The following is a 16,894-nucleotide window of genomic DNA, read 5'->3' on the forward strand; positions in this document are numbered from 1 at the left end:
GGAGCTTCCTCCAGGTCCCCCACGTGGGTGCAGGGGCCCAAGGACTTGGGCCATCTTCTACTGTTTTCCCAGGCCATAGCAGATAGCTGGATCGGAAGTGGAGCAGCTGAGTCTTGAACCAGTACCCATGTGGCATGCCAGTGCCACAGGCCAGGGCGTTAACCCACTGTGCCACATTGCCGGCCCCACTATTCAGTGATTTTTATAAAAGTGAAATTCTGTCATTTACAGCAGAATGGCTGGAATTGGAGGATGTGATGCTGATGAAATAAGCCAGATGAAGAAAAGCAAATACCACATCTCCTCCTTGATATGTGGAAGCTAAAAAAAAAAATGAAAACAAACACAAATCAGAAAACCTCAATCTGAACACAGAATGTTGAAAACTAGACTGGAAAGGATAGAACGAATTTGATTTAAAGAAAAAATTTGGAAAGCTGGTTGTGATTCAGTAATTGTGACAAAATACTAATATGAAATATTAACCATACTGCAAGTGAGGTGTAAGGGTTTATATGGGAATAATTTGTATTACTACCTCACAATTTTTGTTTTCTAAATTTCAAAGTATTCTAAAAAATGTTAAAATATGAAAATAGTTTCAGTGAGTAGTGTTAAGTAGCTAACATGGTCTTTTGAGTTTTGTAAACAGATCAGTTGAGGGATGTTATGTAAGAATGTGCTTCTAAAAGTGTCTGGAAAATGGTATTAAATGTGAGTTTATTTTTGGTCCAAAGAATTTTGAAATCCCTGCATATGAAAGATCTTCAGAAAGTTCATGGAAAATGTTTACTGTGAAAAAACTGTGGATTTCAAATTTTTTACATTAAAATTAATATTTCTAAATTTCATTTGCCACAAGCTTTTTTATGTACTCTTGTAGTTAGAATATGAAGGCTCCCAAATTATTAAGAAACATAAGGATTATGGTTATATTTGCAGTTTTTTTTAAAAAAAGTCTATATTGCCGGCACCGCGGCTCACTAGGCTAATCCTCCGTCTTGCGGCGCCGGCACACCGGGTTCTAGTCCCGGTCGGGGCGCCGGATTCTGTCCCGGTTGCCCCTCTTCCAGGCCAGCTCTCTGCTGTGGCCAGGGAAGTGCAGTGGAGGATGGCCCAAGTGCTTGGGCCCTGCACCCCATGGGAGACCAGGAAAAGCACCTGGCTCCTGCCATCGGATCAGCACGGTCCGCGCCGGCTGTGGCGGCCATTGGAGGGTGAACCACCGGCAAAAGGAAGACCTTTCTCTCTGTCTCTCTCTCTCTCACTGTCCACTCTGCCTGTCAAAAAAAAAAAAAAAAAAAAAGTCTATATGTGCATATGTTTATATAGACATGAAGACACACATACAAAGTGCTTGGTTACATTCACTTGCCTTTCTCAAATCTAGGTTTATTGCAGTCCTTTATTATATTAATGCTTTTCTTGTTTTTTTTTTTTTTTTTTTTTTTGAGATACAGGGTGAAAAATTCATTTGAATGTGCTCTGTTGGCTGATTTTCTTCCATACTTTTTAATGAATATCTCTTTAGTGAATAAATTTCATGCAGGTGAATTTTTAACAGATAAAGAACACAGTTTACAGATTTGTACCTTTTATTGCAATTTTCCAGATCAAAGCTGCTCTAGCCCAATTCACAGATCTTCTTTTATTTCTTTCTCAATTGTTAGTCTTCAATTTTTGTGGTAAAATATGTTCTACTTGTTCAAGTTATTGAACTGTTTAAGTTTTCCTTCATTTTGAACAGGTATTTTCATATAGGTAATTTCATACAGGTATGAAATTAATGTAGATATTTCTCATTATTATTGATTTAAAGGAAATAATTTAATGAAATGTCTTCCGCTGCTTTTTGCTATTTTTTAGGAGTGGCAGAATTCTATTCAGAAGAATGCAGGCCTTGCTTTTATTGAACTTGTGAATGAAGGAAGGTAATCTATTTTCTATCAATTTATATTTTGCTTTAAAATATGGTTGATATTTCTCCATAGGAACTTATATTTGGAGGTTTTTTTTTTGGAGTCAATAATGTAGTGGAATTCCTAAGAAACTGATTATTAAGAATATGTGTGATTATCTTTGCAGTCAGTCGTATGGTAGAGCGCTAATGCATATTGTTTGTTAAAAATATGTCAACATTTAACCACTTTGTTACTTCTTTCATGATCACATGCTTTTTGATAAGGTTCTGATCTTTATATTTTAGTAAGTGTGACTAAGTTTGGCAAAAGTAAAATGATGGTACCATTTGCAAATATAATGAAAAGCCATACTTGTTTGGACTCCAGTCAAGTTGTGTTAATGTTTGTAGAGCCAATAATTCGATGTTTATGTTATCTCTCTTTTATCATAGGCTGGCCATATGAGGGAGGGATAACAAGTTTCAGTTTTTGCTGTGATGCACTGAGAAGGGGCTGGTACCCTTTGTTTTTAGTAGAAACAGAAGAATTAAAAAAAATATCTAGTAGAAAGGAGAAGGGAGGAAAACACAAAGTTGAAAAGAGTTAAAATGGAGAAAATAAATATGAGAAGTTGAAAGAATAAAAGGGTCAAAGTAAGAATGAGAAAATGAGTTGACTGCTTTGTATCTGTTGTCTTGTAGCTGGTTTTGTATTTTTGGCATTGGCCACCCAGAGTGTAAGTTTAAAGTGTGACTGGCTGCTCTTGCAAGTAGTATTCTATGAAAAGGTATTGTTTCAGGAATATTCTTAGTAGTTTTGGCTAGTGTTGTTGAGGGATTGACTGTATCATTATTGTAACGATTTGCACTAACAAGTAGAAATCCAGGTTTTATCTTACAGAAAATGGAGAAAGAGATATTAATAACTATTTGGTTTTAAGTACTACTAAATCTTTCACTCAAGTAATTGTGGGTGTTCATGAACTGGTAGTGAAAGCAAGCAAATGATTGTAATTATAATGACTTGTGCTAAATTCTGTGAGAGACATGTGGAAGTACAAGGTATTAAGGAAGCATAGAAGAAAAAAAAAAGAGTCCTTAATTTGGTTTGGAAGAATCAGGAAAAACTTAACCAGAGAACATGATTCTGAGAGATAATATTTTCAAGGATTAGTAGGGTTAGTCATGTGGATGTTAAAAAGTGAATATCAAGGCTAATTTGGAGGACGTTTGTGTGAAAAGGATTCCAAATAGAATGAGCAGAATATCTAAAAACATTATGGCATGGGAAAGAATATAGCATATTCAGGTGTTCACGTATGTGTTGCACTAAGGATGTATTGTTGGAATAGAATTTAGTGTTTGAATCATAAAAAGCCATATTTGTACTTTTCTCTAAAGATAGTGGGATGGTTTGGAAGATTTTAAGCAAAAGAATGTCATTATAATATTTGTCTGGAGAGAGAACTGGCAGAAATGTTTAGAATGGGTTGATGGGGAAGAGAAGTGATTAAAGTCAAGAAGAACATTAATCCAAACAGAGCTAAATTGTGGCCTGGCATTTGGGAAGGAATAGATGATCAATAAATATATTAGTGATTGAGACAAGTACTTTAGTCTTCCAGCAAAAATTTCAAAGAATTTATTCATCAAAAAAATTAAGTTTGGGGATGAATTTCAGTACTGAGGGATTGGATACTATTAAAGTTTGTATATGAAAAATAGGTGACAGGAGTTATAGATTAAATATTTGTTTTATATAATGCAGAACACTAGCAGATTTTCTATAATTTATGCCATTGTGTAACTGAAATTCTTGAGTCTCTTTTTAAGGAAACTTCTTATGAAGGGCGGTTTTGATTGTTGTTGAGTATGTTAACTGTGAATACCTTTAAGTTTGCCTATTGAGAGATCAGGCAACATTGCCTTAGAATTAAGACCATTGCCTTTCAGAGTAACTCTGGTTGGCTTCAAGTTTCCACTCTGCTATTTGGCAAGCATTTTTACCTCACTGAGTCTCAGTTTCTTCATTCATTAATTCAGTCAATAGTTATTACCTACTATATACCAAAATTTTTTCTTTTGAAAATTATTTATTTTCATTGTATTTGAGAGAGACAGACTTAATATTCAATCTGCTGGTTTACTCCCCAAATACCCACAATTGCCAAGGCTGATCAGACCAAAGCCAGGAACACAGCTCAAAATGGATCTTCCATGTAGGTAGCAGGGACCTATATCAATTTGAGTATGATGTGGCATGCAGGTATACCAAACAGCAACTTAACTGCAACTCCAGACACCTGTGTTCAAAAATTTTTCCTGTTGCTGATTATACAGCAATCTTAGATTCCATAAGCATTGATGGACTATAAACAAAAATAATAAATAAGAGGTAGATTATTTAGTTTGTGAATTGTGGTGAATACTATGCTAAAAGAAAATGTGGAGGCAGGGTGAGGGCAGTGAAGATTTTTTGAAGGAAGGATAAAGGGTTGACAGGGTTTGCAATTTAGAGTGGTCACGTTGAACAGATGACATTTGAGCAAGCACTTGAAGCAAGCAAGAGTTAAACATGGGGGCATGTAGGGGAAAGTATGTCTAGTCCTGGGGAACAGCAAGCATAAAGGTGAGAGCTTCCCTGGTATGGCTGAGGAATGAGGTGAAGATAGTGGGAATTGAGTGATCAAAGCAGACAATTGTAGAAAATGAGTTCAGAGATAAAATGAGGGTAAGACTCTCTGTAGAGCTTTGCCATTATTCTTGTCGGAAATGACATTTGTTGTAGGATTTTAAGAAGAAGAGGAAAACAATTTAACTGACATTTTCAAAGATTTACTGGCTGCTGTGTATGGGAATTTAAGGATAGAAGCAAAGAGATCATTTAGGGCGCTATTGTAATCCAACCTAAACACAATAGTGACTTGAACTCCCATAGTAGCAGTAGAGGAGGTAAGAAGTGGTGGGCTTATGAATAGTTTTGAAGATGGAGTTGGTAGTTACTAATGGATTGGATGTGACTTATGAGAGAAGGCTAGGACTGAAGTATTACTCTTAGGATTTTTGGCCTGTGTAACTGAAATGATATTGTTTCTATCAAAAAGTATGGAGAGGACTATGGATTAATGAGTTATTGGGAAAATCAAAAATTCAGTCTGGAAATAATTGATTTTGAGTTCTCTAGTAGAAAGTAGAGATGTTAACAGTGACTAGTTCTGTTTCCAGGACAGAGATAAATTTTGGGTGTTATAACATGCAGATGATATCTGATTCCTTGTGACTAGACAAGTTGATTAAGTTACGAGAATGAATACTGAGATTTGGCCACTGACTTTAATAACATGGAAATTGTTTCTGACTTAGATAGAAGGTGTTTCACGAGAATGATGTGCAAAAGGAAGCCTGTTTGCAGTGGATTTCTCAGAAGGTAGAAGAATGGGAGGAGAGGAATGCAAAGATAGTGATATAAAGTATCCTTTCAAGGACTTTTGCTACAGAGTTGAGCAAACAACATAAAGGGAGTGGTAGCTTGCAGGGTGAAATGGAATCATGGAACATTGTTTTGTTTTGTTTTCCTAAAAGAGAGTAAGAAAGCTAACGGTTTGATGGTGATGGGGACTAACATTTGACAGTGGAAAAATTCATGTAGTAAAAAAGGGAGAATTTCTAGAGTGACAGTTTTAAGTGAATTATAGAGTAAGGGAGTTTGTGTCCAAATGGAAGGAGTGTCCTAAAATACTCCTTCATACTCCTACCATATATGGATGGACCATATATGGTAACACACAAGAAGACGTTTTATGTTATTACAGAGGTTGGTAGGTAAATAAGGAAGTGGAATGAGAGTTGGGCTTAAAAGAATTTAGACTTACCAAGTATATGTCAATGGAAGGAAGATGAGAGTTACCTATTATGCAGGAAGGTAAATGCAGTTATGGACCACGGGATTACTATTAGGCTGGATGGAGAGAAGATGACAAATAAGAGATTGAGTGTATGTGGAAATGACAGGATGAATGCATTGGAGAGCTAAAGACTCTTTAAAATTTTAGTACTAGGAGGAGTGAGCTATAATCCAGGGAAATGATAGAGTGAGAGGACTCTAACCAGAATCATGCAGTTATTTGTAATGATGATCAGCACATTGCAATGCAATGAATGACTGAGGTAGAATGAAGAACAAGATCTTAGAAAGAGAGGAATTTGGAGAACTGACAGACCAGGATCCTGATTATATTTGAATATCTTATCTTTAAAGAACACTTACCATCCCTCATCATTGGTATATCTACATGGCCCCAACTAATTCTGCTTTACTTCTTAATGAATTTAGCTCTGGTAACTGTCACTTTCTTCTGTACTGTTTCTAACTAATTCTTGGTGATTTCATCCATATTGTGGCATCTATGAGCATTTTGTTCCTTCTTGTTGGTGAACAGCATTGCTTTGTGTGGATGCACTACATTTTATCCCCCAGTTGATGGGCATTTGGATTCCTTTCTTTTTGGGGGAATATTAGGAATAATGCTTTGAGTATTTGTTTACAAGTCCTTGCATGATACATTCACATTTCTCTTGAATAGATACCTGGGGAATTAGAACAGTTAGGTTGAATGTCAAGTTTAAAATGTTTAACCTTGTAAGAAACTGCTCAGTTCTTTTCTATAGTCCTGTAATAATTTACATTCCCACCAACTATGTGTGAATCTCACAGTTTGTACATGTTTTTTCTCACATACACACATACACATACATCAGTTCATTTGATTAAGAGTCTTCATAGTGGCCGTCTCATAGGAGGTTTTATTGATAATTTCCTTGATGATTAGTAATGTTGAGTATTTTTTCATTTGTCAGTTGGCTACTTTTTAAAGATTTATTTTATTTATTTGCAAGGCAGGGAGATCAAGAGGGAGAGACAGAGAAAGAGATCTTCTGTATGCTGGTTCTTTCCCCCAGATGGCCACAATAGCTGGGATTATGCCCTACTGAAGCCAGGAGCCCAGAACTTCATCTGGGTCTCTGATGTGGGTGGCAGGGACCCAAGTCCTTGGACCATTTTTCACTAATTTCCCAGAACTGGATCAGAAACATAAAAAGCAGGACTCGAAGTGGCATTGCATGCAACAGTTGAACCCACTGCCCCACAACTCTGGCTCCCAGAAAATGTATGCAATAAAATATTTTTTATTAAAATGATTACTACATTTTGTGAAGAAATTATTCCTCTTACGTTTTTCTCAACCATGCTTATGCAGAGTTACAGGTTGTTATTTCTTCTTGGGAAAGTAATACTTTAAATGACTTATTTATTTTCATATCATCTGTATTCATAATACATTTTCTCTGATTTCTCACCTTTGTTTAGTTTCCCATAGTTAGAAGCTGGCTTCTTTACTACCTAGTCCAGCCTTTACCTTTTAAGTATTTGAAATGAACAGCATTGGAAACAAAACTAACATTCATTAGTGAAATATTGAAGGTGGTATTTGCTATCTTTTCTATTTTTTAAGGTGTAGAATATACTTAAAGGGAACAATTCAGAAGTTTATTTTTCTAAATCTGTGAGTTTGTGTTTCCTCTTATTAATATTAAGTACCTTGAGGTTAAATGAGTTTATGTAGGAATAGATGTGTTTGTGAAGTAGTGTTGAACTATTTGTCTTCCATCCCAGGGCCCAGGGGCAAGAAGAGTAATAATAAGGAATTTTCCTTTTTCTGTGCAGATTAGCCATTTTGCTTTTTTTTTTTTTTATTGTATAAGTCTGACCTGCCTTGACCTCATTTAAAGAGTAGCTGCTGTAAATTTGGTCTTTGATCAATGTTTTATTAGTGTAAATAACACGAAGACCTTTGTATACAGGCTACAGCATAAGGTTTATTGGACTTGAAGGGTATCATTAGCAAATCGATTACTTAGGTCAGACATGAATAATTGTTTTTTGGTAGAAATATTTTTCTTAACTTACATGTTTTAATAAGATATTTTATTAATACATTGTATTGATAGTTTTGAGTTCAATTATTAATATTTTGTGTTAAATGCATTGCATTTTAAACAAATTTACTTTATAGATGAGTTGTATATCTTTGATGAAATGTAGGAAGAGAAAAAATACATAGAATAAAAGAGTACAGTTAAAAAATAGAAATTCCCTACATATTCTGAGCAGGAAAGAATTTTATAATTCCTGAATGATTATATTGTTGGATTTTATGGTATCTTGAATCGTTATCATCACTTCTATTTAGCTTCAAAATATGCAAGTAGTTGATCTAAAATAATTTATTTTTGGGAGGCACAACTTTCTTTTTTGTTTTTAAAGATTTATTTACTTTACTTGAAAGTCACAATTACACAGAGACAGGAGAGGCAGAGTGAGAGAGAGAGAAGAGAGAAGAAAGAGAGAGAGAGAGAGAGAGAGAGGTCTTCCATCCACTGGTTCACTCCTCAGATGGCGGCGATGACTGGAGCTGCGCCGATCCGAAGCCAGGAGCCAGGAGCTTCCACGTGGGTGCAGGGGCCCAAGGACTTGGGCTATCTTCTGCTGCTTTCCCAGGCCACAGCAGAGAGCTGGATTGGAAGTAGAGCAGCTGGGTCTCGAAACAGCGCCCATATGGGATGCTGGCACTGAAGCCGGCAGCTTTATGCCACAGTGCCGGCCCTGCACAACTTTTTTTAAAACAAGTAGTTTTGAATTCTTTAAGGAATATTAAAGCTGTTTTTTGTGGCATCACATTATTTAGAAAATAATGTACAATTATCACAGTTAACTTTGACCCTTTGAATGGAATCTGAGTGTTCAGTTTATACTAAATTCAGGTGTAGTAGCTCATATTATTATGCATATGGGCTTCAGCTGATTTGTGTACTGGATTTGATTTTATCTTAGCCACTTTTTAAAAAAAGGATTCATTTATTTATTTGAAAGAGTTACACAGAGAAAGAGAGTCAGAGAGAGAGGACTTTCATCTCTTGGTCACTCCCCAATCGGCCACGATGGCCAGAGCTGCGCTGATCCAAAGCCAGGAGCCAGGAGCTTCTTCCGGGTCTCCCACTGCGGTGCAGGGGCCCAAGGACTTGGGCCATCTTCTGCTTTCCCAGGCCACAGCAGAGAGCTGGATCGAAAGTGGAGCAGGCAGGACTTCAACCTGTGCCCATGTGGGATGCCAGCACTGCAGGCGGCGGCTTTACCTGCTATACCACAGCACTGGCCCCACCACTTTTTTCTTGACCTTAAAAATGTATTTAATTGAAATTGAATTGAACAATGTATTCGATTAACTAATTCCGGTAACACTGTTGTTGATATTTTAAAATTCAGTGGTTTGTCAATGAATCTTGTAAGGCTTTTCTCATTTGGATAAACAGGCATTTTGATTTCTTATTGTGCCTTTCTTACTACTATTATACTTAAAGTTTTTGGTGACATTACTTGTGGGGGAAAAAAAAAACACCTGGCACCTCAGTACAGGAGTGCTTACTTTTGCTGGCAGATAAATCTGGTGCTGGGTTGCCACCTTTCTTTCTGCTTGCCTGCTTGTGATCCACCAAGCAGTATTTTCCAGAGCATTTTAAGCTTCTGATACTGTTCTAAGTAACTCTGACAGGTTACTCTATATGACTTTACTCAGTGAATTTTGTAATACTTTGTTGGTGGCTAGATTCCTATTTCATAACTTTGAGTGGCTTGACTTATGCCTCTTAGCTAGAGGGAATGATGCATTGGATAAAATTGATCTTCCTGTATTTTTTGTCTACTTAAGTGACCCTGATTTTGTTCTTAAACCCTAAAATTCTGGAATATCAGTGCAAATTCTGTGAGTAAAATTTTTATAACTTTAAATGTAACAAATCCTATGGAATTTCATCATTCATGTAACTAATTTTCTTAAATTTTCCTCTTAGTTTCTTCTCATTATTTCTATTTTATTTATATTTTAAGGTAAAAAAGTTCCATTGACTGTTACAGTTTAACATTTTTGATTGTAAAAATCAAGGAGGTGGTAGACTGTGAAATGTAATTTGAAGGTATACTATTTGTGAAAAATTCTAAAATTTAAATTATTATCTTAAATTTTATAATTTGTTAAATATGTAAGTAAAATAATCTATCATTATAACATTTGGTTTATTTTACTAAAAATACATTTTGAGAATTCTTGTAAGGCCTCCTAAGATTTTACTCCCACATCTACTGCTGCAACTCCTCTCTTTTCCTCATCCATTGACAGCACAGAAAGGGCATATCATCCCACAGTGTGGAGTACATTGCTTAATTATTCTCTCGGGGTAGCCAGCAGATGCTTATTACAGCAATAACTCAGACTTGTATCCCAACATGTAAATAGCCCTCATGAAAGACATGATATTTCCAGTACTAATACGCTTGTCTGTCTCTTCAAAATTCAGCTGCTTAGATTGCACTTTTGCCTTCCGAGCCTTCATTTGGAATCTCCAGCATTTTTCTTCACTTTTCTAACTAGCATTGATTACTAGCAAATGTCTGTGGAATGAGTGAGTAGAGGAATGAATGGAAGAGAAGGTGAAAAGGAAAAGGGAGGGAAAGCAAGAGAGAAAGAAGCCAAAAACATTTTATTTTATTCTGACACCCTTGGTTGTTGTTTATATTTTGGTTGTTGTTCATATTCTGGTAAAAATACAAAAGATATTCCTTGCACTTAGGTAAATAATGTGGTGGTTAGAATATATTCTTGTCTGTAGCAATGGAAAATAAAATTTGAATTGCAGTCAAGATTATCTTGTCAAACCCTAAAGTATTAAAGAACCATATGCTTTCTAGTTAAAGTTTTAAATTTGTATTTCTAGTAAAATATTATAAATAGTTTTTTTTTTTAAGTTTTTTGTTTTAAAATTTAAGGAAAAGTGACAGATGACAGAGACAGAGACAGAGAGCTCCTATTGGAGCTGATTCCCAGATCAGATTGCCTGTGATGACCTGAACTGGGCTAAAACCAGGAGCCTGGAACTCATATGGCTGGCAGTGATCCAGTTACATTCTGTCATTGCTACATCATAAGGTCTCCATTAGCAGCAAGCTAGAGTCAGGATCCCAAGCCAGGTATCAAATCCAGATACTTGGCTATTCTAAACCTCTGCTCTCAGATGTGAGATCATTGTTCCAAAGATTAAACAGAGACTTTATTTCTATTTACTTCAACCCTGATCAAATTGATAAAGAAGAGGCCGGCACTGTGCTGTAGTGGGTAATGCCTTTGCCTGCAGTGCCGACTTCCTGTATGGGCACTGGTTCGAGACTCAGCTGCTCCACTTCAAATCAAGCTCTCTGTTGTGGCCTGGGAAAGCAATAGAAAATGGCCCAATTCACTGGGCCTCTGCACCCACATGGGAGACCTGGAAGAAGTTCCAGGCTCCTGGCTTTGGATCATTCCAGCTCTGGCCGTTTGTTGTGACCATTTTGGGGAGTGAACCAGAGGATGGAAGATCTCTCTCTCTGCCTCTGCCTTTGCCTGTCTGTAACTCTGCCTTTCAAAAAAATAAGCAAATCTTTAAAAAATTGATAGACTAGTTTTCATGGGTGGTTTAGATGTTATGGTCTTTCTTCTTAAAGGTTAGACTATTCAAATGTTTAGTTTTTGTGAAGTGTTAATATTTTTTTCGAAGATGATTAGAATTTCCCCCCATTAGTTAGAATAAATATATGTTTGGTTTTTTTAATATGTTCATGTGTTTTGATTTAAGGCAGTAATTTGTTCAACTGTAAACTTATTTTTAACTTTTAATTTTCTACCTTGATATCAGTTTATAATTAATATAATTATATATTTATAATTAATATAGCATATTTCTTTTTTTAATATAATTATGAAGGCATTTTAATTAAAAGTTACACTTTTGAACTTCATAATGAAAATTTATTCCCTTAGAACTCCAGAAATGCTGAACTTGTGAGGGGCCAATGCTATGGCATAGCAGGTAAAGGGGTAAAGCTGCTGCCTATGTTGCCAGCATTCCATATGCCTGCTGATTCTAGTTGCAGCTACTCCACTTGTGATCCAGCTCCCTGTTATTGTGGATCCCTTTTCCCTACATCCTTACCACTACTTGTGACCTTTTGTCTTTTTTTTTTTACATTTTTTTTAACTTTTATTTAATGAATATAAATTTCCAAAGTACGATTTATGGATTACAATGGCTTCCCCCCCATACCGTCCCTCCCACCCACAACCCTCCCCTTTCCCACTCCCTCTCCCCTTCCATTCACATCAAGATTCATTTTCAATTATCTTAATATACAGAAGATCAGCTTAGTATACATTGAGTAAGGATTTCAACAGTTTGCTCCCACACAAAAACATAAAGTGAAAAATAATGGATGATTTTTTTTAAATGATGATGAAATCAGATCAGACCTATTGTCATGTTTAATCCCAGTGAGAGTCAAGTTGGGAGTTGATAATTTCTTTTTTTTTTTTTTTACAGAGGATCAGTTTAGTATACATTAAGTAAAGATTTCAACAGTTTGCACCCCCATAGAAACACAAAGTGAAATATATTGTTTGAGTACTCGTATAGCATTAAATCTCAATGCACAGCACATTAAGGACAGAGATCCTACATGAGGAGTAAGTGCATAGTGACTCCTGTTGTTGACTTTACCAATTGACACTCCTGTCTATGGCATCAGTAATTTCCCTATGCTCCAGTCATGAGTTTCCAAGGCTATGGAAGCCCTCTGAGTTCTCCGATTCTTATCTTGTTTAGACAAGGTCATAGTCAAAGTGGAGGTTCTCTCCTCCCTTCAGAGAAAGGTACCTCCTTCTTTGAAGACCTGTTCTTTCCACTGGGATCTCACTCACAGAGGTCTTTTTGCCAGAGTGTCTTGGCTTTCCATGCCTGAAATACTCTCATGGGCTTTTCAGCCAGCTCCGAATGCCTTTAGGGCTGATTCTGAGGCCAGAGTGCTATTTAGGACATCTGCCATTCTATGAGTCTGCTGAGTATCTCACTTCCCATGTTGGATCACTCTCCCCTTTATTTATTCTATCGGTTAGTGTTAGCAGGTACTAGACTTGTTTATGTACTCCCTTTGACTCTTAGTCCTTTCATTATGATCAATTGTGAACTGAAATTGATCACTTGGACTGGTGAGATGGCATTGGTACATGCCACCTTGATGGGATTGAATTGGAATCTCCTGGTATGTTTCTAACTCTACCATTTGGGGCAAGTCAGCTTGAGCATGTCCCAAATTATACATCTCTTCCCTCTCTTATTCCCACTCTTATGTTTAACAGGGATCACATTTCAGTTACTTTTCAACACTTAAGAATAACTGTGTATTAATTACAGAATTAAACCAGTCATATTAAGTAGAACAGACAAAAAAACTACTAAGAGGGATAATGTATTAAGTTGTTCATTAACAGTCAGGGCTATGCTGATCAAGTCACCGTTTCCCATAGTGTCCATTTCACTTCAGGAGGTTTCCTTTTTGGTGTTCAGTCAGTTGTCACCGATCAGGGAGAACATATGGTATTTGTCCCTTTGGGACTGGCTTATTTCACTCAGCATGATGTGTTCCAGATTCCTCCATTTTGTTGCAAATGACTGGATTTCGTTGTTTCTTACTGCGGTATAGTATTCTAAAGAGTACATATCCCATAATTTCTTTATCCAGTCTACCGTTGATGGGCATTTAGGTTGGTTCCAGGTCTGAGCTATTGTGAATTGAGCTGCAATAAACATTAGGCTGCAGACCGCTTTTTTGTTTGCCAATTTAAATTCCTTTGGGTAAATTCCAAGGAGTGGGATGGCTGGGTCGAACGGTAGGGTTATCTTCAGGTTTCTGAGGAATCTCCAGACTGACTGCCATAGTGGCTTGACCAGTTTGCATTCCCACCAACAGTGGGTTAGTGTCCCTTTTTCCCCACATCCTCGCCAGCATCTGTTGTTGGTAGATTTCTGCATGTGAGCCATTCTAACCGGGGTGAGGTGAAACCTCATTGTGGTTTTGATTTGCATTTCCCTGATGGCTAGTGATACTGAACATTTTTTCATGTGCCTGTTGGCCATTTGGATTTCCTCTTTTGAAAAATGTCTATTGAGGTCCTTGGCCCATCTCTTAAGTGGGTTGTTGGTTTTGTTTTTGTGGAGTTTCTTGATCTCTTTGTAGATTCTGGTTATTAACCCTTTATCTGTTGCATAGTTTGCAAATATTTTTTCCCATTCTGTCGGTTGTCTCTTCACTCTCCTGACTGTTTCTTTTGCAGTACAGAAACTTCTCAATTTGATGCAATCCCAATAGTTGATTTTGGCTTTGACTGCCTGTGCCTCCCGGGTCTTTTCCAGAAATTCTTTGCCTGTGCCAATATCTTGAAGGGTTTCTCCAATGTTCTCTAGTAACTTGATCGTGTCAGGTCGTAGATTTAGGTCTTTAATCCATGTTGAGTGGATTTTTGTGTAAGGTGTAAGGTAGGGGTCTTGCTTCATGATTCTGCACGTGGAAATCCAATTTTCCCAGCACCATTTATTGAATAGACTGTCCTTGCTCCAGGAATTAGTTTTAGATCCTTGATCAAATATAAGTTGGCTGTAGATGTTTGGGTTGATTTCTGGTATTTCAATTCTGTTCCATTGGTCTGTCCATCTGTTTCTGTACCAGTACCATGCTGTTTTGATTACAACTGCCCTGTAGTATGTCCTGAAATCTGGTATTGTGATGCCTCCGGCTGTGTTTTTGTTGTACAAGATTGCTTTAGCTATTCGAGGTCTCTTGTGCCTCCATATAAATTTCAGCACCATTTTTTCCAGATCTGAGAAGAAGGTCTTCGGTATCTTGATTGGTATTGCATTGAATCTATAAATTGCTTTTGGGAGAATGGACATTTTGATGATATTGATTCTTCCAATCCATGAGCATGGAAGATTTTTCCATTTCTTGGTATCCTCTTTTATTTCTTTCTTTAAGGTTTTGTAATTTTCATCGTAGAGATCTTTAACGTCCTTGGTTAAGTTTATTCCAAGGTATTTGATTGTTTTTGTAGCTGTTGTGAATGGGATTGATCTTAGAAGTTCTTCCTCAGCCGTGGCATTGTCTGTGTATACAAAGGCTGTTGATTTTTGTGCATTGATTTTATACGCTGCTACTTTGCCAAAATCTTCTATGAGTTCCAATAGTCTCTTAAGTAGAGTTCTTTGGGTCCCCTAAATAAAGAATCATGTCATCTCAAAGAGGGATAGTTTGAGTTCTTCCTTCCCAATTTGTATCCCTTTAATTTCTTTTTCTTGCCTAATAGCTCTGGCTAGAACCTCCAGAACTATATTGAATAGCAGTGGTGAGAGTGGACATCCCTGTCTGGTACTAGAATTCAGTGGAAATGCTTCCAGCTTTTCCCCATTCAATAGGATGTTGGCCGTGGGTTTTTCATAGATTGCTTTGATTGTATTGAGGAATGTTCCTTCCATACCCAGTTTGCTTAGAGTTTTCATCATGAACGGGTGTTGTATTTTATCAAATGCTTTCTTGGCATCTGTTGAGATAATCATATGGTTTTTCTTCTGCAGTCTGTTAATGTGGTGTATCACATTGATTGTCTTGCGCACATTAAACCATCCCTGCATACCAGGGATAAATCCCACTTGGTCTGGGTGGATGATCTTTCTGATGTGTTGTTGCATTCTATTGGCGAGAATTTTATTGAGGATTTTTGCATCTATGTTCATCAGGGATATTGGTCTGTAATTCTCTTTCAGTGCTGCATCTTTTTCCGGCTTAGGAATTAAGGTGATGCTGGCTTCATAGAAAGAATTTGGGAGGACTCCCTCTTCTTGGATTGTTCTGAATAGTTTGAGGAGAATTGGAGTTAGTTCTTCTTTAAATGTCTGGTAGAATTCAGCAGTGAATCCATCTGGTCCTGGGCTTTTCTTTGTTGGGAGGGCCTTTATTACTGTTTCAATTTCTGTCTCAGTTATGGGTCTGTTTAGGTTTTCTATGTCTTCCTGGTTCAATTTAGGTAGGTTGCATGTGTCCAGGAATCTATCCATTTCTGATAGGTTTCCCTGTTTGCTGGCATACAAGTCCTTGTAGTAATTTCTGATGATTCTTTTTATTTCTGTGGTGTCTGTTGTTATGTTTCCTTTTTTATCTCTGATTTTATTGATTTGGGTCTTTTCTTTTTTTAGTTAGTTGGGCCAATGGGGTGTGGAGAGTTTAATTACAACGTGTTGTGGTGAGGATCTCTTTTGGTCGTGTTTATTAGGGGTTCTGTGAGCTTCCTGTACTAGGATTTCTCTGTCCTTCTCCAAACCTGGGAAATTTTCTGCTAATATCTCACTAAAAAGGCATATTTCTTTTACAAAAGAGATTTATTTACTTGAAAAGCAGAGTTACAGAGAGAGAAGGAGAGATAAGGTTATGGGAAGAATTTTTATGCAGACAGAGATAGTGAGCAAAAGTAAGATTTATTGAAATGAAAAGCATCCTTCCACAGCAGTCAGGAGAGGGCTCCAAAGGAGGAGGTGCCCGGGAAGCTTGTCCATCCTGGGTCTTTTATACACAAAAGTGGCTACCTAGATTTAGCCAAGCAGGGGAGAAGCTGAATAGCTAACAACCAAGGAGAGGGCTAGAATAACAACCAATCAGGAGGCTGGAATAAGAACCCATCAGTGGGCTAGAATAACAACCAATCAGAGGCAAAGACAAAACCCATCAGAGGGCTGAGATTGTAATCCTAACTAGCTTGCTCATGATAAAACTATAAAACCCATAAGTGGGGTAGGGATTGGTAATTTTGAATAGCTTATTCTCTGATAAAAAAGCAAAATGTTGCTTCAGGCAGCCTCTGAGAGGAGGCAAGCACTTTGTGCATTCTTAAAGGGACTCTGCTGCTTTTCTTCATTCTGACAGGAACCTGACTTAATTGCCTATTAGCCTGTACCACCCCCTCTGAAGAATGAACATTAACTGCTGTTAGGGGTGATGACTGGTCTGCCTGTAGCAGAATATTTCTC

The 16,894-nt window shown here is 37.1% G+C and overlaps 1 protein-coding gene across 6 annotated transcripts in view; it reads left to right on the forward strand.

Moving 5' to 3' along the window:
* The window catches only part of LRBA (LPS responsive beige-like anchor protein), a 747,733-nt gene that overhangs the window by 261,479 nt on the left and 469,360 nt on the right, over window positions 1-16,894 (forward strand). For all 6 annotated transcript variants that reach the window (XM_051819347.2, XM_051819345.2, XM_051819348.2 and 3 more), the window contains exon 35: window positions 1,867-1,931. In XM_051819347.2, the coding sequence (XP_051675307.2) occupies window positions 1,867-1,931 (65 nt within the window). The remainder of the gene's footprint in view (window positions 1-1,866; window positions 1,932-16,894) is intronic.

Source organism: Oryctolagus cuniculus, chromosome 8 (assembly GCF_964237555.1).
Source record: "Oryctolagus cuniculus chromosome 8, mOryCun1.1, whole genome shotgun sequence".
NCBI lineage: Eukaryota > Metazoa > Chordata > Mammalia > Lagomorpha > Leporidae > Oryctolagus > Oryctolagus cuniculus.